General features: G+C 46.6%; 2 protein-coding genes across 3 annotated transcripts in view; one reads left to right on the top strand and one right to left on the bottom strand.

Moving 5' to 3' along the window:
- LOC126518330 (uncharacterized) overlaps positions 1 to 22,511 on the top strand; it is a 156,352-nt gene that overhangs the window by 53,982 nt on the left and 79,859 nt on the right. The gene's annotated exons all lie outside the window — the stretch shown is intronic.
- LOC126535622 (uncharacterized) lies at positions 16,464 to 17,395 on the bottom strand. The gene has a single exon (XM_050182432.3). The coding sequence runs from the start codon at positions 17,359 to 17,361 to the stop codon at positions 16,600 to 16,602; it is 762 nt and encodes a 253-aa protein (XP_050038389.2). The 5' UTR covers positions 17,362 to 17,395; the 3' UTR covers positions 16,464 to 16,599.

The following is a 22,511-nucleotide window of genomic DNA, read 5'->3' as shown; positions in this document are numbered from 1 at the left end:
TACGAAAGCATAACAATTCGGTTTTTAATGAGCTGTATAGCTTGCTATGCTCCGCATATATGTGCAACCAAGCGATTATTATATGCTGGGTACCTGGCCATAAAGGTATAAAAGCCAACGTAGCAGCTGACGAAAACGCTACGTCAGTGAGTTTTAGCGACACAGATGGAAATATCCCCATTCCCACCACAGACCTAAAGCCCTTTCTGCGCCGTAAATTGAGGAATCATTGGCAGGTAGAGTGGGATACACAAACATTAAATAAGTTACACATTGTAAAACCAAAATTGCTGAATTGGATAAGGGACAAAACAGCACAATACAAGCAAGTACTTCTTTGCCGATTAAGAATAGGACACGCTTACAGTGCTCACTCAGTACTCAGAGGGTGCTAAGAATCCCTGGCTCCGGACAGGCCGCCATTGGAACATGACCCTGGCAACATTTAACGCTAGAACGTTATCTAGTGAGGCGAGTCTAGCAGTGCTATTGGAGGAATTAGAGGGCAGCAAATGGGATATAATAGGGCTCAGTGAAGTTAGGAGGCAAAAGAAGCATATACAGTGCTAAAAAGCGGGCACGTCCTGTGCTACCGGGGCTTAGCGGAGAGACGAGAACTCCGAGTCGGATTCCTGATTAATAAGAATATAGCTGGTAACATAGAGGAATTTTATAGCATTTCCGAGAGGGTGGCAGGTCTTGTTGTGAAATTTAATAAGAGGTACAAAATGAAGGTTGTACAGGTCTACGCCCCTACATCCAGTCATGATGACAAGGAAGTCGAAAGCTTCTATGAAGACGTGGAATCGGCGATGGGTAGAGTGAAAACAAAATACACTTTACTGATGGGCGACTTCAATGCCGAGGTAGGCAAGAAGTAGGCTGGAAACAAGGCAGTGCGGAAATATGGCATAGACACTAGGGATAGCAGGGGAGAGTTTGCGGGGGGATAGCAGGGGAGAGTTTGCGGAGCAGAATAATATGCGGATAATGAATACCTTCTTACGCAAGCGGGATAGCCGAAAGTGCACGTGGAGGAGCCCGAACGGCGAGACTAGAAATGAAATAGACTTCATACTCTGCGCTAACCCTGGCATCATACAAGATGTGAACGTGCTCGGCAAGGTGCGCTGCAGTGACCACAGGATGGTAAGAACACGAATTAGCCTAGACCTGAGGAGGGAACGGAAGGAACTGGTACATAAGAAGCCGATTAATGAGTTAGCAGTAAGAGGGGAAATAGAGGAATTCCAGATCAAGCTACACAACAGGTATTCGGCTTTAACTCAGGAAGAGGACCTTAGTGTTGAAGCAATGAACGACAATCTTATGGGCATCATTAAGGAGTGTGCAATAGAAGTCGGTGGTAACACCGTTAGACAGGATACCAGTAAGCTATCGCAGGAGACGAAAGATCTGATCAAGAAACGCTAATGTATGAAAGCCTCTAACCCTACAGCTAGAGTAGAACTGGCAGAACTTTCGAAGTTAATCAACAAGCGTAAGACAGCTTACATAAGGAAGTATAATATGGATAGGATTGAACATGCTCTCAGGAACGGATGAAGCCTAAAAGCAGTGAAGAAAAAACTAGGAATTGGCAAGAATCGGATGTATGCGTTAAGAGACAAAGCTGGCAACATCATTACTAATATGGATGACATAGTTCAAGTGGCTGAGGAGTTCTATAGAGATTTATACACTACCAGTGGCACCCACGACGATAATGGAAGAGAGAATAGTCTAGAGGAATTCGAATTCCCACAGGTAACGCCGGAAGAAGTAAAGAAAGCCTTGGGAGCTATGCAAAGGGGTAAGGCAGCTGGGGAGGATCAGGTAACGGCAGATTTATTGAAGGATGGTGGGCACATTGTTCTAGAGAAACTGGCCACCCTGTATATGCAATGCCTCATGACTTCGAGCGTACCGGAATCTTGGAAAAACGCTAACATAATCCTAATGCATAAGAAAGGGGATGCCAAAGACTTGAAAAATTATAGACCGATCAGCTTACTGTCCGTTGCCTACAAAATATTTACTAAGGTAATTGCAAATAGAATCAGGAGCACCTTAGACTTCCGTCAACCAAAGGACCAGGCAGGATTGCATAAAGGCTACTCAACAATAGACAACATTCACGCTATCAATCAAGTGATAGAAAAATGTGCGGAATATAACCAACCTTTATATATAGCTTTCATTGATTACGAGAAAGCATTTGATTCAGTCGAAACCTCAGCAGTCATGGAGGCATTGCGGAATCAGGGTGTAGACGAGCCGTATGTAAAAATACTGAAAGATATCTATAGCGGCTCCACAGCCACCGTAGTCCTCCATAAAGAAAGCAACAAAATCCCAATAAAGAAAGGCATCAGGGAGGGAGATACGATCTCTCCAATGCTATTCACAGCGTGTTTACAGGAGGTATTCAGAGACCTAGATTGGGAAGAATTGGGGATAAGAGTTCATGGAGAATACCTTTAACTTGCGATTCGCTGATGATATTGCCTTGCTTAGTAACTCAGGGGACCAGCTGCAATGCATGCTCACTGACCTGGAGAGGCAAAGCCGAAGGGTGGGTCTAAAAATTAATTTGCAGAAAACTAAAGTAATGTTTAACAGTCTCGGAAGAGAACAGCAGTTTACGATGGGTAGTGAGGCACTGGAAGTGGTGAGGGAATACATCTACTTAGGACAGGTAGTGACTGCGGATCCGGATCATGAGACTGAAATAATCAGAAGAATTAGAATGGTGTGGGGTGCGTTTGGAAGGCATTCTCAGATCATGAACAGCAGGTTGCCATTATCCCTTAAGAGAAAAGTTTGTAACAGATGTGTCGTACCAGTACTCACGTACGGGGCAGAAACCTGGAGGCTTACGAAAAGTGTTCTACTTAAATTGAGGACGACGCTACGAGCTATGGAAAGAAGAATGATCGGTGTAACTTTAAGGGATAAGAAAAGAGCTGATTGGGGGAGGGAACATACGCGAGTTAATGATATCTTAGTTGAAATCAAGAAAAAGAAATGGGGCATGGGCAGGACACGTAATGAGGAAGGAAGATAACCGAAGGTCATTAAGAGATACGGAATGGATTCCAAGGAAATGGAAGCGTAGGAGAGGGCTGCAGAAAGTTAGGTGGGCGGATGAGATTAAGAAGTTTGCAGGGACAACATGGCCACAATTAGTACATGACCGGGGTAGTTGGAGAAGTATTGGAGAGGCCTTTGCCCTGCAGTGGGCGTAACCAGGCTGATGAGGACGATGACAGTACTCACTCCTACCTCTTGACTGGCGGGGATCCTCCTACTCGTAGTAAGTGCGGCGATAGCTTGACAGTCCTCCATGTTCTTATCCAGTGCCCTGCAATACAAACTGAGAGGAAAACTATTTCCCTTCTGCATATCAGGAAAACATCCCTCTCCATCCTGCATTTTTTCTTAGTGACGAACCATTTTTTAAACTGCACATAGTCTTAGATTTTTTAGCCGAAAGCGACACCCTTAAAATAATTTGGGCAGGCAATTTTTAGCACTTGACTAACAGCCCTGCATTCAAGGGTTCTCTTGAAACTCTGGTGTCAGTGTTACGTTTTATTGCATGATGTTTTAACGAAAGCCCATTGCCATAGCCCACATCACTGCCTAGCCACCGTCATTATATTAGCAACTACATATTCTACGCCACTTACAGCTACAGGTTTTAGGCCCTTTTACAGCCACGTGACATCTATGATGAGGAATTCGTTGTGCACGCCATCCGTAATACATCGTCAACATTACCACTTGTCATGGCGCTCTTTGGCCAAACCTGGCCCTTCCGCCACAAAACACCACACATCATCATCAGGCTCACATTCATCCCACACATAACATATCTTAAAGGAAAATGTCTTAAAACAATGAACTTACTTAAAATCCTATTCCACGCAAAATGGGGTAGCGACAGAAAGTGTTTATTGAATCTTTACAGGAGCCTAGTTCGATCACGGCTGGGCTATGGTGCCGTGGTTTATCACTCTGCCGCCCCGAGCGCGCTAAAAATGTTAGACCGCGTCCACCACCTGGGTATCCGCCTGGCCACTGGCGCCTTTAGAACAAGCCCTGTCGAAAGCCCATACGTCGAGTCAGATGAGTGGTCACTCCATTTTCAGAGAACATACATCAGCTTCACCTATTTTCTTAAAGTGCGCTCTAATAAGGAACATCCGTGTTTCGCGACAGTAAACGACTTGACGTGTGAAACACTTTTCCGTAACAGACCATCTATGAGACTTCCTTTGTCACCGCATGTAAGAGAACTTAGTGAAGAAATGGATGTCCCGATACTCGAACATCGCCTCACGGCTCCAGCTAATCTACTACCGCCCTGGGTATGGCAGGGGATAGAATGTGACATATCATTTGCAGAGGTCTCGAAGCACGCCACGCTCCTGAGCTTGAAATTGCTATGCATTTCCGTGAGCTTCAATCGAAGTACTCCTGCTGCGAATTTTACACAGACGCATCCAAATCGTATGCTGGCGTATCCTATGCTGCGTTTGATCTCTCTCTTCCTGAATCTGACGTGTTGAATCCCGTAACAAGTATCTTCACTGCAGAAGCGTATGCAGTACTGTCTGCAGTACTGTCTGCAGTAAAACATATAAAGACACAAACTTGACAGAGCAATCATATACACAGACTCGGTAAGTGTTCTAAACGCACTCATTTCTTTACAAAAGCATACAAATCCTGTCTTCGATGAACTCTACACACACTTATGTAACATCTACTTATCACACAGACATGTAGTAGTATGCTGGGTTCCTGGCCATAGAGGAATCGAGGGAAATGTGCTTGCTGACGAGATGGCCGAATCAATGGCATCGCAGGGTATTCGTTCTGCTGCAGTCCCTGCCACAGACGTGAAGGCTTTCCTCAGAAACAAACTGCGAAGCCACTGGCAACGCTTGTGGGACGCAGAAACGAATAATAAGCTTCACGCAATTATGCCTAAGTTAAGTTTCTGGCACCCAACAATGAAAACACGAAGAACAGACGTTCTGTTCACTAGACTAAGAATAAGACACACATTCGGCACTCATAACTTTCGCCTGATGGTAACGAGCCTCCAACCTGTGGTAGATGCGGCGACAGGCTTTCCGTCCTCCACGTCTTCCTGAAGTGCCGGGAAGCCGAAGGAGACAGGAGGAAACATATTACTTTTGCATACAGGCATCACGTCCCTCTGCATCCGGCCATGTTTCTTGGTGTAGAACCGCTTTTTAAGACCAAAGCAGTCCTCGCTTACTTGAAAGATGTGCTACACGTGACAAGTCCACTAATTCCGTAGTGCATCCTCTTTCAAGAGGATACCTCTGCGATAGTTTTCTTTGTATAGCACATGCTTCTAGGTCCTTGGCTTTCAAAAGCTCTGGTGAGGCAGAATGCTCTAGAAAATTTTAGCATCTGACATATTTTGTATATTGTACCATTCTTTTCCCAGTGCATTTTAGTGTTCATATTACACGTCAATAATCATTGCCATAATTTTATTACGCGTAGATTTTATGCAATTTACTCAAACTCTTTTAGGCCCCTTTACAGCCACGTCAAATTAAATTCACAGAAACCATTAGACCAGGACGAACTCTGTAACACTAGCATGGCGCTCTTTGGCCATTCCTGGCCCTTGAGCCAATAAACATCAAACATCAATCAATCAATCCTTCCCCTATTCTCCAAACGACTTGAAAAAATGATTCATCTGAGACTGTCAAACTTTTTGACAAATATTCCGTCATGACAAAATCGCAATACGGATTTAGATCAGGTTTTTCAATAGAAAGTGCTCTACTGTTTCAAAAACAATTGATTCATAAAAATATTGATGCAAAAAAATTCACACTCGGCATATTTTTAGATACGTCCAAGGCCTTTGATAAAATTATCCATGAAACATTATTAGGAAAACTGCAGTGTTATGGAGTTCGGGGTGTTGAACTAAATCTAATTCAAAACTACTCAACAAACAGACATTAACGTGTATCGATAAGCAGAACTCTATCTTCTATACAACCTGTTAAATACGGAGTTCCCCAAAGCAGCATGCTGGGGCCGCTTTTGTTTAATTTATTTATTAATGATATTGTAAATGTTAACCATTCAGCCCAATACATAATCTATCTGATGATACAAGTATTTTCTTTTCAGGAACAAATATACATGATCTCGTGAATCTAGCTAACTTGACATTAGAAAAAAATATGCCGCTGGACAATTAGAAATTCTTTACAAATTAACTCCTCAAAAACAAAAGCTATTCACTTTCACTCTAAATCCACACTTTATGAGCTCACTCATTCTTACAATCTCATGTTGAATAATAATGAAATTGGATTTTCTTCTACAGTAATATCTCTAGGTGTAATTTTTCACGAATGCATGAAATAGGATCACCATACGGAACATTTACAAAACAAACTTTGCAAGGTCTTGGGCGTACTTAGAAAATGTCAGCATGTATTGCCAGTTCCTCAAAAGCTTTCGGTATTTAAGGCACTCTTCTCATCACATCTGGCTGTTGTAACTTAATTTGGGGTAACGGAACCCAGCAATCCATAAATAATCTTGTTATCCTACAAAAAAGGCCCTACTATCTGTTACAAACCAACCATTTAATGCACATATTTCGGAAGTATTCGTTAAATATGATGTAAATAAATTAAACGTGCCATATGAATACACTTTATTACTTTCCTTTAGATCTGATACTGTAAAAATCATGGTTATATACACAGTGTACCTAACTTGCAACTAAATCCTTCTTCGCGCCTAAACAGACACTCGGAACAATGGTATGTGCCACGGCCGCGCACAAGCTATGGCTTTCAAACATTAAGTTGCTTGCCGAATACATTAAATAAATTCGAGGTGTCTTATGAAAACTTTCGCACACTCTCTTACACTTCTGTTTTAAGCATGCTGTGTTAAATATGTTCAGTTAAATTGCGCTTTTTTACAAAATATGTCTTCTGTGGATATCATGTTTTCTCATTTGACACCGACATTGAAATGTATTTTTCTGTTATCGCCACGCTGCCTTAGTGAACCGGGAACGTGGGGCTAGTCAAGCTGTTTTTAATGAGGCTTCTTTTCCCTCGTCCCAACTACTTATGTGAAACTCCATGTATATGGTAAATAAATGAACTTGAATGCAGAAGACAGTGCATGGGCGAAGAAACTTTGTCATAGGCACGAGCGTTACTCGCGGTATTAGGAGTCGAAAAGAAAAAAAAAACTGTAATTGGACCAAGATATATTGCACTCTATTATTCTCTATACCGAAGATGCGAAACCTTAACCTCGATACCGGTGCAAAATAACTACGAAATGTGCGGTGGATATATCAAGCTCGCGAGGTTGACCCGGTGCATCGGAACGTAGCCCGACGCCTCAAGACCAGAATTACGGAGGGGGGCTGTTAAGCCGCTGATCTCTGAAACGTGCAGAATAGGCGGCGTGGCGCACTGAAGTATACACGCACTTTCTCGGCGCGGTAATAGACTGCGCTTGAATGCACGGCTAATTACCTGCTGATGCCTACCTACCCATGAATGTGGGCGCGACGACACTGTCACCAAAAGTGGGAAGCGATGACTTCGCAAACCCTTTTGTCAGGTCTGAATGCCTACGGCAAAGGACCAACAACGGCAAGAAATTTTCACAAGGTCAATGACCTGCGCGGAGACGCTGTGAAGAATTTCCGAAAGGGAGAACAGCCCAGTCATTCAAAGCTCATGCAGGCCAGCGCAGTGACAGCTTAGAATTCGAGAAAAACGGTCCTTTGACGGGGCGCTTCTAAATTGCCGGTGTGCGTGTCAGTTCTGGTATTCTATGAGAGTGGGCCTGCGGAGCTGGCCTGACGAGAGAAATTAGAGGCACCCACGCAGCGAGGAATCGCCCAGAACATGGAAATAGGGGAGAGAGAGCCATGACGGGAAAGTGTGCCGAATGCTTGCCTGAAGTCTAACAACTCTGTAAAGAGATTAGGCACGGCGCAGTAGGTGATGGCTTAAATTCAGTTGTAACCTCATTGGCTTGGGGAATATCGAAGCAGGCCAGCAGCTGCGACCTCCCCATTTTCTTAGTTAGCTGAAATGTATTGAAAGGCTGTATGAAACTCATTCATTTCAGTATAGGCTGTAATCACTAAACTGATAAGTCAGTAGTACTCAGTGCGATGCAACACTAGTCTGGGCCGCAACCACTTGGTGGTCGAACAGCGAGACTGAATTGGTCGTACGTAGGGACAGTAGTCCTAGGCTCTAACTTAGGAAAATTAGAAGAGTAATGCGCTGTTTATTTCTTTGTTTATCATCAGTGTTCTTGTGCAAAGTGCATTTGAGTGTGCGAATATTTTCCGTACATTGTCGTGGCGTCACAAAACTCGAGGCACAAACCGACTTGTAAGCAGGAACAGTAACATGTAAGGGCTGCTTTAATAGCGCGCGCTGGTCACTGCTTCTTCTTCCTTTTCATGTGTTCTTACAAGGGCCGATATGTAAGCTTATCGTCGTCGTACTTACAGCACTACAGACGCGGCATTTGCCCCCCCTTCTAAAGGAAGCATCGATCCAAATGCGCAACTTAAGCGTATGCACACACGCAACGCTAAAACGTGTCACTTATAAAAGTGCGGCTTCATGCGCACCACATGCACCACTTCAGGAAGATACTTGCAGCGCTGCGAACAAGTCTCGCCATCTGGGACAACCTTTTAGTTCAGGCGTCGGACAACTGTGTAGGGCACAAAATGTCGCCTTAGCGGTTTTTCTGGAAGTGCCCGACGCCGAATGCGCATCCAAACCCAAACTCTCTCGTCAGGTGTGTAGGCGACGAATTTGTGCTGACGATTGTACTACACCGCGTCCTTGTCTTGCTGGTGGTGGATGCGTACATGTGCAAGCTGTCTGGCTGCCTCGGCACATTGAGCAAATTCTTCAGCAACTGCATAGGTATCGTCACACACCTGCGGCAGCACTGCATACAACGTTGTCGTGGCTTCGCGACCGTGTACCAAGCTGAATGGTGTCATACGACTCGTTTCTTGTTGAGCGAGGTTATACGCGACGGTTGCCTAAGGCGAAATCTCGTCCCAGTTCTTATGTTCTTCATCGACGTAGATGAAAAGCATGTGTGCGAGTGACTTGTTGAAACACTCCGTTAGTCAATTCGTCTGGGGATCATAGGCTGTCATTTTCCGGTGGGCTCTGCCGCTGAGTTCGAGAACTGCATCTAGAAGTTCGGCTGTGAACGCGGTTTCTCTGTCAGTAATCAATACCGCTGGGACACCGTGCCGACGGACGACGTTTTCTACGAAAAATCGAGCTGCTTCAGCTTCTGTGCCCCACTGGGTAGCTTTTGTCTCCGCATACCGGGTAAGGTAGTCGGTGACGAAGATAATCAGCCAGTTCCTGTAGTTGAAGTTGGAAATGGTCCCATAAAAAGCATGACAATTTTAGCGAATGGCGATCCCGGCACCTCTACAAGTTGTAGGTGACCATCTGGCCTCTCAGATGGCGCTTTGTGTCTTTGGTAGACAGGACATGCAGTTTTACCATCGGCTACGAGCTCGGCCAATAATGCCTAGATGACCTGAGGTCATCTAGGCATGCTGTGCGAATTTAGTTGCAAAGCGAAGCAGGCGCGACCAGTAAGTCGGTGCTGCCCGTCGTTTTTCTTATAGAGAACATTGCCCTGCACGCAAAATGACGCCAGGCTTCGTCCAAAGAGTCGCGGTAAGTCGTTGTCTCTGCCTTCCAAGAAATTAATAAGTGGAAGCAGTTTTATGTCGTCGCGCTGCTGCCGAGAAATGGTAAATGCATTGACGACTTCCAAAAATGCAGCGTCTGGGCCCTTATCCTTATCCTCAGTGACAGAAGGCTGTATTGGTGACCGAGATAGACAGTCGGTGTCAGTGTGCTTTTTCCATGGCTTATACACGGCGGTCATGTCGAACTCCTGATGGCTGAGGCTGCGGCGTGCCAATCGACCAGAGGGGTCTTTTATAGTCCGCCAATAGAAAGAGTGATGGTCACTGACGACGGTGAATGAGCGGCCGTAAAAATAAGGGCCAAAATTAATAACAACCCACACTGCGGTGAGGCGTTCCTTCTCCGTAGTGGAATAGTTTTCTTCTGTACGTGAGAGAGTTCTGTTAGCGTAGGCTGTCAGTTTTTTGGAGCCGTGATGCCACTGCACCAGCACGGCACCCATACCTACATTGCTCGCGTCGATATGAAGTGCTGTCGGGGCGTTCTGCTCAAAGTGTACAAGAACTGGAGGAGTTTGCAGACGTTGACGTGATTAGTTAAATACCATTTGCTCACTGTCGCCCCACACAAAGGGTAGATCCTCACGCGTTATTCGCGTCAAGGATGGGGCAATACGGGAAAAGTAAGCAATAAACCGTCGGTTATAGGTGTACAGGCCCGAAAAGCGTCTCACTGCCTTCTTTTCAGATGGTGTGGGGAACTTGGTAACAGCGTCTATTTAGCCAGACACCTTCGTTACTTAGGACATGGCCTCCCTACCGCATCTCTACTGAACGAAAATAAATTTTTTCTGGCTTTAACTTGACGCCAGTCAAGCGTACGGCGAGGAGAACAGCCAGTAACGGAACAACCGTAAGGAACAACCGTGACGAGCCTGTTTAGGTGCTCTTCATATGCAGCCGCAAACAAGATCACATCGTCTAAGTATACCAAGCACGTTTGCCACTTTAGACCTGAAAGTACGAGGTCCATTAAACGCTGAAAAGTGGCTGGCGCTGTACACAAACCGAAAGGAAGCACCGTAAATTCGTATAGGCCGTCGGGTGTCACGAAGGCGGTTTTCTCCCGATCACTCTCATCGACTTCTTTCTGCCACCCAGCAGGGCCGTCTGCGTCAGCAGGCGTTTGGTGTGTTGCGACACCACGTACCCGCGCACACGAGGGTTGGACCCTCCCGCGTGTAGCCGTGCGCGGCTTAGCCGTGTCTGGGGAAAGGGGGATCCTGGAGGTTGAGCTGATGCCGGGTGTTTGGACCTTTAAGGCCCCCCGGTGGAGGCAACACACCTATTTGGCCTCTGTTTCACATAGACGGCACCCCCGGACCAACCCATCCGGGGGAAATCGGTAGTTGCCTTTTCCTGTATCTCTCTCCTCTACAACTTTCGTCTTTTCCTTACTTTCCACCTTTCCTGTCTCCTTCTCATTTCTTTATTACTTCCGACCTTCCTGGCAGCAAGGGTTAACCTTGTGTGAGTAGCCAACCTTGGTTATATCATATTGGGTTATAGCGGCAACGTACAGCTGGCGTTTGCAGGCCCTGTTTTTCAGGCCCTGCAGCGTCCCCTTCTTGGACTCCATGGTGGGTGGCTAGCGTTGCTGCCGAAAACTACACGTCCACACATGGCTATTTCCTTCCCTCCACTACCTGATCGCCCTCAGAAAAGAGGGCGCACCGTAGAAGTATTCCAGTTTTTTGGCCGCCAAAAAGAATCCTTCCCGCGTTTCCATGTCATTCATTCTGCAAAACCAGATAAACCAGTACGAACAATCTCACCCTTCGTTGTTTCAAGTCATTGACTGAAGTCTTTGGTCCTGGTTATAAGGCGTCGAGGATGGCAAGCGATGATCTACTCTTGGAGCTCTGCGATCAAAAACAGTACAAAAAATTGTCAAAACTAGTGTCATTTGGGGAAACCCAAATAATTATAACCCCGCACCGCACGATGAACACCACCCGTGGTGTTGTCTCTGACGATGACTTGATGGAGCTCACTGAGGCTGAAATCTTGGAGGGCTTCAGTGACCAGAATGTTATCAATGTTAAACGAATTAACATGAGGCGAGATGGAAAAGAGATCAAGACGAAACACCTGATACTCATCTTCGGCTCAAGTGTCCTTCCTGAGTCCATCGAGGCCGGTTATATCAAACTTCATGTTCGACCATACGTTCCCAATCCTCTCAGATGCTTTAAGTGCCAACGTTTCGGCCACAGTTCACAGAACTGTCGAGGCCGGCTGACTTGTGCCAAGTGCAGTAACAAAGAACATTCCTCCGAAGCGTGCCAGAACACTCCCCATTGTGTTAATTGTGATGGCGAGCACGCCGCGTACTCGCGGTCGTGCCCTTCCTGGAAAAAAGAAAAGGAAATCGGTACAATCAAAGTCAAGGAAAATATAACTCTCAAAAAGGCACGGAGGCGGGTATCATACCTGCCCAAGAAAACCTTTGCCGATGTGGCGCGTCAGGGGGCAGCGCCACAATGGCCTCCGGCGGCTGTCTCGACTCACAAGCAGTGAGTCGGCAGTTACGCCTTCTGCCCCCGCGGCGGTTGCAGCTAGCGCTGCTCCGTCAACCGAGGAGACGGGACCATCAACCCCGAAGGTGGGCGTAGCCGAGGCTGCCTCAACTTCCCAGGTCCCTTCCAGCGCTGGCAACGGCCGGCGCAGCCAAATCCCACAGGGAGCCCCATCGACCTCCGGGCTGGTGGGCGCAGGGGTCTTGCCCTCCAAGGCGGGAGCCTCGCTGGTAACTTCCCGCTCTCAAGAGCACGTGTCCGGCGCCTCACAAGAGGCAATAGACACTACACCCATCCTCAAGGCGCACCAAGCGCCTAAGGAGCGTCGAGGCTCTCTCAAATGCTCCAGAAAGGTCAAAACCCCGATTACAGGGCCTCGAAAGGGCTCTGTAGTCTATGGCATAACTTCCGTTTCTGTACACACAGCACTAATTTACTTTAAATATGGATACACAAATTATTCAATGGAACATCAGAGGTCTCCTTAGAAACCTTGTTGATTTGCAAGAACTCATCCACAAACACAGTCCAAAGGTGCTGTGTTTACAGGAAACACACTTAAAACCAGAACACACAAACTTTCTTCGACAGCACGTTACTTCTCGCAAAGATCGCGATGATGCTGTTGCATCATCGGGCGCTGTCGCCATTGTAATTCACGAAAGCATAGCGTGTCAACGTTTACAGCTACGAACGGCCCTCGTAGCAGTGTTGGTTCGAGTTGTCCTGCAAAACAAACTCATCACTATTTGTTCGCTTTACGTACCCCACATTTCCAATTAAACAAACCTGAATGTCAGTCCTTCATAGATGAATTGGCAGAACCGTATGTTGTTCTTGGCGATTTCAATGCACACAGCAGCTTGTGGGGAGACCCTCGTATCGATGCGCGAGGTCGTCTCGTTGAACAGTTCCTTTTTTCTTCTGGAGCGTGCCTTCTCAATAAGAAAGAACCCACATATTACTCTCTTGCAAACAGATCCTTTTCGTCAATAGATCTTAGTATAGTTTCCGCGTCTATACTGCCCGAACTCAAATGGGAAGTTACGAGCAATCCTTACGGGAGTGATCACTTCCCCGTACTGCTAAGAACGTCGAAAGAAAATGAATTTCCCCCACAAGCTCCTAGGTGGAAGATAGATACAGCCGACTGGGAGAAATTTCGAACTCTATCTAGCATCTCATGGGCTGATATGTCTTCTTTAGAAATTTATGCGGCTATGGAGTATTTTACAGCGTTCATAATAGATGCCGCATCAAAATGCATATCTGAAGGAAGTGGCTTGGCATGCAGACGGCGTGTTCCGTGGTGGAACGACAAATGTAGGATCGCTCGTAAGAAACAGAACAAAGCGTGGGGGCTGCTACGCGCTTCCCCCACTGCAGAGAATCTTATCAACTTTAAGAAAGTAAAATCGCAAGGCAGGAGAACCCTCAGGCAGGCCAGAAGAGAAAGTTGGCAGAACTTTTTATCGAGTATTAACTCGTTTACAGATGAGGCCAAAGTCTAGAACAGGGTAAATAGAATTAGAGGTCGACAAACGTACTCACTCCCTCTGGTAAATACACAGGGCGATACACTGCAAGATCAGGCAGACTCACTTGGGGAGCACTTTGAAAGCGTGTCAAGTCCAGCAAGCTATTCAGAATCTTTTCTCAAATACAAACAAATAGAAGAATGTAAGCCACTCAAAAGAAAATGTCGAAAGATTGAACCATACAATTGTCCTTTTAGTATTGCCGAGTTCAGAGCTGCCTTGAGATCATGCAAGAGCTCCGCGCCGGGTTCTGACAGAATCATGTATGAAATGATCAAAAACCTACACAATGACACCCAAGTTACACTACTCACAATTTTCAACACTATTTGGGCTGCAGGATACTTTCCAATTGCATGGAAAGAAGCAATTGTGGTCCCTGTTTTGAAGCAGGGGAAAGACCCATCCATGGCGGCAAGCTATCGTCCGATAGCTCTTACAAGCTGCCTGTGTAAGTTTTTTGAAAAAATGATTAATCTCAGACTCATACATTTCCTTGAACTCAACAATATACTTGATCCCTATCAGTGTGGCTTCAGAGAAGGCCGGTCGACAACAGATCACCTTGTACGCATTGAAGGATATATTCGGGACGCATTTGTACATAAGCAGTTTTTCATGTCAATTTTCCTTGACATGGAGAAGGCATATGACACATGGCGCTACGGCATCTTGCGAGCCTTGTCGGAAATGGGCATCTGTGGCAATATGCTGAAAATAATTGAAAGCTATTTGTTGAATCGCATCTTCCGAGTGAAAATCGGCAACGTATTGTCGGGACCTTTCACACAAGAAACAGGTGTACCACAGGGAGGCGTGCTGAGCTGTACGCTCTTCATCGTGAAGATGAACACGCTTCGTGCTTCGCTACCACATGCCATTTTTTATTCTGTCTACGTTGACGACATTCAAATCGGCGTCAAATCATGTAACCTCTCAGTATGCGAGAGACAGGTGCAGCAGGCCTTGAACAAGATTTCCAAGTGGGCAGACAAAAACGGATTTAAAGTCAACCCCCGCAAAAGCTCTTGTGTTCTTTTTACAAGAAAGAGAGGCCTGTTTTCGGATCCTTCCTTAGAACTGTGTGGACACCAAATACCTGTCAACAAAGAGCACAAATTCCTGGGTATTATACTTGACTACAGACTCACTTTCATTCCACGCATTAAATATCTGAAATGTCTAAAGACAATGAACTTAACGAAACTTTTATCGCAGACTACAAATGGTAGTGACAGGAAGTGTTTCATGAACCTATACAAGAGCCTAATTCGGTCTCGATTGGATTATGGTGCTGTAGTATATAACTCTGCCGCCCCGAGCGCGCTAAAGATGCTAGATCCTGTTCACCATCTAGGTATCCGGTTAGCCACTGGCGCTTTCAGAACAAGCCCGATTGAAAGCTTATACACGGAATCAAATGAATGGTCCCTCCATCTACAGAGAACTTACATCAGCCTTACATATTTCCTAAAGATACACTCCAATCATCAACATCCATGTTTTAACACTGTTAATGATATGACCTGGACTACACTTTTCCATAATCGCCCCTCTGTAAGAAAGCCGTTCTCGCTTCGAGTGAGAGAGCTTAGTGATGAGATACATGTCCCACTCCTCGAGCTTCGCCTAATGCATCCAACCAAGTTGTTTCCGCCTTGGGAGTGGCAGGTCATAGAATGTGACATATCCTTTTTAGAAGTAACAAAACACGCACCAGAGATCGAAATACAAACTCATTTCCTAGAACTCCAGCACAGGCACTCCTGCGCAGAGTTCTACACAGACGCTTCGAAGTCTAATGTCGGGGTGTCGTATGCTGCCGTCGGCCCATCCTTCTCAGAATCTGATGTACTACATCCGGAAACAAGTATATCTACGGCCGAGGCCTACGCATTACTGTCTGCTGTGAAGCACATAAGAAAATCAAAACTTCAAAAGTCAGCGATATATAAAGACTCCCTAAGTGTCGCGAAGGCCCTGACGTCACTCTATACCACGGTGAAAGACAACTTAGGTGAGCGAACGCCGCCGCCAGCCCTCGGACTATACTGCTGTGCTTCCTTCTCGCTCGACAGATGGCGCTTCCAACTTGTGCCCGTAGCGGCGCCGTTCGTGGCTCTAGCACAGCGTCTCCGTATGCAGCTCCGGGGAAACTTGCGGTCATCAGCTGATTTTTTAGGCGTTTGTTATACTGTGAATCATCGTTAACTCTGAAAAAGTTGTCCGCAGATCAGGCCGAGCTTAAAGCCCCTTTATCGACGCTCGCGCAAGACGACAGATAACGCTACGAAGAAGCTTTGGTGGAGCGGGAACCAAGCAAGCCAATATTACATAGTTTGCAATTTTTCTCAGTTATAACATAGACAGCGTTTACTTCTCACTAAAGAATGAGATGAAGGGCACATCAAGTTACCAGTCGCGTTTGAGAATCCAGCGGCTACGGCCCTCCGATGGGGAAATAAATGAATATCTGTGTGTGAAAGCGGCTGAACGCATGCTTTAGTTCTGTTACGCGAGAACTGCATGCGATTTCTGAGAGGATGATAGTGGGTGTTTTCCGTAGCTCAGAAAAATTTACAACCCAGGTAGAAACTTATGTGTTTATTTCACACATGAAGCAAAAATTAGTCACTGCAAAACTATTACACACGGAACACCTAAATTCGACTGTTGTGCATACAATCAAAATAACAAACAGTACACTCAGCTCGGCTCCTTGTGGTCACACAAGTTTGGACATTTTACGCAAATCCTGGCCTTTTTCAACGTGCTTGCGTTTCAACTGACGGCAGTATTGACGCATACGAAGGCTTATATAATAATGGAGTAGCTTGGCGAGAATGTCCTCCCTGTGGATAGTACAAGGGAAAGTGAAAGTGAACTTCTCTAGTACAACATCAATTGTTTTGTCGTAGGCATCTCCCAGATTTGCGTATTTAGAGAAATGTTCTTCAGCTTCCATGAAAATCCGATAGAGGTGCATGCTAGGGTGCGTGAGTCTGCCCCTTGTTTTGCAATTAACAAGCTCAGCTTCGGGCACCTTTGACGAGCCTTTCTGACCCTCCAGTGCTTTCTTGCACGTAGTGCAGGAGGTCTGATTGAAAATTTTCCTGGATACAAACCCTGTAACATAATAAATTATACACTCAACAACACTTGCATCGTTATTATCATACTCAAACACTTCATCGCACTCCCAGCTCCCTTCGTCGATTAGGCCGTCGAGCCGCTCTTTCAGCTGGTCCAGCTTGTTCAGTTCCTTCGATGCCGAGCTGTTATATGCGTTCTTTAAGTCAGCCAAGGTCACAACGCCGTACTGTTCTTTCTCGGAAGCTGAACAGTTACCAAACCGCGGTGGCTTCAGGAGGGAGTAAAGCGACAGCATACGGTACAGTTGCAAGAACGTTGGGAAAGTTGGATGTTCGTTTTGGCCACCCGCTTGTCGAATAACACCAAAAAAACATTCCAACGGGTCCTGATTCATTTTCCCGGTCAGGACATATCTGAAATCGCACTTTTTCAACAGGAAGATTGACAGCTCACGAGCAGATTTGAGCGTCACCCTTAATCCTTCCGCAGTTGACCGGCTTAGGAAGAGATCTTGAGGAATTTCTCCTTTTGTAACTTCTTCCTCCCATTCGTCAAGCCAATCAGAGGCTCTCTCAAGAACTTTAAAATCATTGCAGTCTATAGTCAGACATTCTCCTGGAAACCGCCGGTTCAGGGCATCAAATAAGTTGTTCATAAAGATTGTGAACTCAACGGTCGGTTCGACATTAACCAGCCGAGGTGCTCCTCTACGTTCGTAAAACAAAATTCCTTTTTCTACGGAATTGCTGAAAATTTGGGTTGCCAATTTCACTCTCATTTTAAGCATGTTAGAAGGATTAACATGGTTGTACGTCAATTTTGGGCATACTCTCAGCTCAATTGCGTTTTTGGTGTCTGCTACAAACAGGGCGTCGTAGCAAGACCATTCAATGAACTTTCCGCCTTTCTTCAACACTTTTTTGTCATACAGACGATTGCGTATGCACTTGAAGAGATGAGGTGCGTCTGCGAACGCATGCACCTTTCGTGATGTATCCAGTAGGTGCTCAAAGGCATTTACAACATGCCCCAGAGCACCGCTGATTCCAAGCTGTCTCCACATTGCTCTATTAGTAGAGGCGCCATCACAAACAACACCATCAACTAAAAGGCCCGCTTCTTCTAAGTGTACAATGCATTGAAGCAGTAGCTGTGCTAGGAGCGTCCCTTTCGTAGGTCCCTTGGAGGCAAACACAGCCACTGGCTGCAAGTATTTTTCTCCGAACGGTGCGAAGGCGAAAACGAGCCCGTGATCTGCCGGCTCATTGCTTTGGCTGTTATTCTCACCAAAGTCAACAAGCCCGGCATATGTCAGTGTTCGTGAGTTCACCGTGATCTTCTTTCTAACTTGAATCTCGTCAAGAATGAGGATCCCTCTTCGTTGAAATGCTGGTTTCGGGGCAACTTTCATTTTAAGGGCCTTAAAAAACGCTTCGTCGAAACCACACTTCAGCCCCACTAGGCTGATGTACTTCCTGATAGTGGAAACGCATGGCAGAGGTAATATGGCATTGCTGCGCAGAAAAGAGTATGCCGCAGGGCTTCGGATGTTTAGCAAAAGGCACAGCAGCAGCCAGTCGTCAGTGTACCTTCTGTTCTGCTTCGTCGTGCATTTAGCTGCAGCAATGCACTCATTTACAAGAAGCAACTGTGCTGCAGGTAAATCAACACTTTCTAGCTTCTCTGCGAGCCCTTCCTCTTTCACTTTTGCGAATTCTTGCTGGCAGTTTTTCAGCTGATTCATAAGTAATTTGTTTCATGCTAAAAGTCGTGCTCGAGACCGCAGTACAGTGGCTTTTGCATGGCGCAATGCGTTGATTCTTTCAAGTTGGGCTGACGGTACACCTTTCCTCACAGCAGAAAGCCTGATCCGTTGAAGCGGTACCTTTTGTTTTGCCCTTGCCATTTGGCGATCATCATGCAATTGCAGTGTTTTGTGGAGGCCACTGCATGGCCGACATATGCCACCTGCAGGTGATAATAACGGGCATTTGTTATGTCTCCACTTTTTTTCGTTGTCCACATAAGCACATTCTGGCAGCACAGACGAAAAGCTTTTTAAACTTGGTCCGCCGCAGCAAACGTTCGCATTGTCAAAAGTTCTTACCATGCTCTCAAGTTCAGATGTTGTTGAGACAGACGGGCTGATTCCTATTGCTGTGCAGTCGACTGGCCTGTCGAAAATGTAGGCTTGGACCGCCATGTCTGAGTTTACGTGCAAAGACTTCTTATTAAATATACGGCAGCTTCCGTCACTGTACACTATGCGAGCATCAATGACCAGAACGCCTTTGATCCCCTCTTCATCGATCCGATGTACTGCCCACGATGACCTTGGTAAGCACATGTTCGCTGCGAAGTCGAATAAGTACTCGAATGAAGAGTGGTTTAAAGCTTCAATGCCATCGCTGTTTTCCTCTTCGTGGCTTGTGGCTGCGGTCTTGCACGCTTCCACACCATGTGATGAACCCTCAGATATGCTGGTGTAATTCGGGGGACGCACAGAAGTTGCTGCAGGTTTCTCTATCCGCTTCACTCTTTTTCTAGGACTATTGATCTTCTTGGTAAGGTAACTCGGTGCTCCTTCGAAAATTGAAGGCACAGCGTCCTTTGTTAGGCCGGCTCTTCTATTCCCTGACATCAGAACGTGACCATCTATTTCAGAGGACCACGTTTTTGGAATAAAATGAGGAGCAAAATGTTTCTCACACACACGGTCCGTCCGCTGCAGCACGCGATCTTTGCGCGGGATTGCTCTTCTCCATGCCTCCAACCTGGCGTCGTCATTCGGTGGCTTGAAACGTGATAACTTTTCCGCACAAGACTTGTAGCCTGTCTTACAAAACGGCACGAAGCACTTCCCCATGTCATCAGTGGATCAGCAACAAACACGACCCACACAAAGGCGACATCCGGACGGGAAGAGGCGCGTAACAGCCGCTACGCGGGCAATACGAAGGGCGCACGTGCGCACTGAAGCTCCCTAGCGGGCCACAGTTTGGTGCGCCCTCTCTTGAACTGCCGGCTAACTACTGCACTATCCTCCCGGCGCGGAGCGGTGCCTCTCCCTTTCCGTTCGCTCACCTATCCTACTCTTACACCGTGCTCAATACACACAAAAATCCAGTACTTAATGAACTATATTCCGTCTTGTGGAAAGCGTACAGGTCTAACCAGCATATCATTATATGCTGGGCGCCTTGCCATAGGAGCATCGAGGGTAATGTTCTGGCGGACGAGATGGCCACGTCAATCGCATCGCAAGCTGTTAACCCTACCGCTGCGGTGCCTGTCACAGATCTGAGGCCTTTCATAGGAGATTGCGAGACCACTGGCAACGCATGTGGGACGCGGAGACGAATAAAAAGCTCCACCTGATAAAACCACGGTTAGGATTCTGGCCCCCTACTACAAAATCGCGCCGAACAGATGTCCTATTCTGTCGTTTCAGAATAGGACACACGTTTGGCACCCATAATTTTCTACTCACCGGAAGTAAGCCTCCAACCTGCGGTAGATGCGGGGTGAGGCTGACCGTGCTCCACGTCCTCCTGGAGTGTCGGGAAGCCGAATCTGAGCGAAGGAGACATTTTTCCTTAGCATACCGACAGCACATTCCTCTTCATCCTGCAATGCTTCTTGGTCCAGAAGCGCTTATCAATACAGACAGAGTCCTAGGTTTCCTCAGAGATGTGGTCTTACATGTTATTAGTCCCGTGTATTCGTAGCGCCTCCTCTCTCCAGAGGATGCCACTGCGATAATTGTTTTGCATAGCACATGCCTCCAGGCCCTTGTGTTTCAAAGGCTCTAAGGAGGCAGTAGTGCTCTAGCATTTCTTATAATCTGATATATTTTACCTATCGTATCATTCCTTTTAAATGCATCTACATGTTCATAGTACAAGTCATACGTCATCGCCATAATTTTATTATACAGATATTACGCACTTTAGAGCGTATATTTTAAGGCCTCTTTACAGCCACCTCACACCAACTCATAGTAATCATAATTACACTGCAAACCCATTAGCACATGCATGGCGCTCTTTGGCCATACCTGGCCCTTGCGCCATAATACCCCATAAATCATCATCATTCTTTCTGCCAATACCCGCTTCGTAGGTCCACGGAGGAAAAATAGCGTGGCTGGCGCAACCTGTCTATTGAATCGTCTATGCGTGGTACCTGATTTAGCTTGGGGTAGTCAATACAGAAGCGTAAGCTGCCGTCTTTTTCTTGACCAACACCCCGCAGGGGCGTCTGCGCAAGCAGGCGTTTGGTGTGTTGCGACACCACGTACCCGAGCACACGAGAGTTGGACCCTCCCGCGTGTAGCCGTGCGCGGCTTCGCCGTGTCTGGGGAAAAGGGGATCCTGGGGGTTGAGCCGATGCTGGGTGTTTGGACCTTTAAGGCCCCCCGGCGGAGGCAACACACCTCTTCGGCCTCGGCTTCACATAGACGGCACCTCCAGACTGACCCACCTGGAGGAAATCGGCAGTCGCCTTTTCCTGTCTCTCTCTTCCCACAACCTTCGTCTTTCCCTTACATTCCACCTTTCCTGTCTTCTTCTCTTTTCTATTTACTTCCTTCTTCTTGGCGGCAAGGGTTAACCTTGTGTGGCTATCCAACCTTGGGTACACCATATTTGGTTATAGTGGCGGCGTACGACTGGCGTCGTGCAGACTTGTATGCAAGCTCTGCCGCGTCCCCTCGTTGGGCTCCGTGGTGGGTGGTCGGCGCTGTTGCCGAATTTTTATACATTCTCATGGAAACTCCTTTCCCTAAACTTCCTGATCGCCCTCAGAAACGGGGGCGCACCGAAGATTTATTCCAGTTTTTCGGACACCAAATACAGAATTTCCCCCGCTTTCATGTTATTCATTCTGAAAAGTCAAACAAAGCAGTGCGAACCATTTCACCATTCCTTGTTTCAAAGTCCCTGACTGATGTTTTTGGCCCAGGCTATAAGGTGTCGAGGATGGCAAGCGGCGACCTCCTCTTGGAGCTCCGCGATGTAAAACAATATGAAAAACTACCGCAACTAGTGTCACTTGGAGAGACCCCCATAACAGTAACCCCACACCGTACAATGAACACCACCCGCGGCGTTGTGTCAGACGATGACTTGCTGGAGCTCACTGAGGCTGAACTCTTGGAGGGCTTCAGCGAGCAAAATGTTATCAATGTCAAAAGAATAAAGATGAGGCGAGATGGTAAAGAGATACAAACCAAGCACCTAATAATCACATTTGGTTCAAGTGTCCTGCCCGAGTCAATCGAGGCCGGGTACATCAAGCTCCGTGTCAGGCCATACGTGCCCAATCCACTCCGATGTTTCAAATGCCAGCGCTTTGGTCACAGTTCGCAGAGCTGCCGAGGCCGCCAAACATGTGCGAAGTGCAGTGCCCACGAACACACCTCTGAAGCTTGTGAGAATGCTCTCCACTGTGTAAACTGTGATGGGGAGCACGCCGCGTACTCGCGGTCGTGCCCATCCTGGAAAAAAGAAAAGGAAATAGTAACAGTTAAAGTAAAAGAAAATA

This window comes from Dermacentor andersoni, chromosome 11, assembly GCF_023375885.2.
Source record: "Dermacentor andersoni chromosome 11, qqDerAnde1_hic_scaffold, whole genome shotgun sequence".
In the NCBI taxonomy this organism is placed as follows: Eukaryota; Metazoa; Arthropoda; class Arachnida; order Ixodida; family Ixodidae; genus Dermacentor; species Dermacentor andersoni.
The sequence above is the reverse complement of the archived record's forward strand: the minus strand, read 5'-3'. Positions and strand labels throughout refer to the sequence as shown.

Excerpts from the sequence above, each read along its gene's own strand:
- LOC126535622 (XM_050182432.3), bottom strand. The coding sequence starts at position 17,361 with ATGAATCAGGACCCGTTGGAATGTTTTTTTGGTGTTATTCGACAAGCG.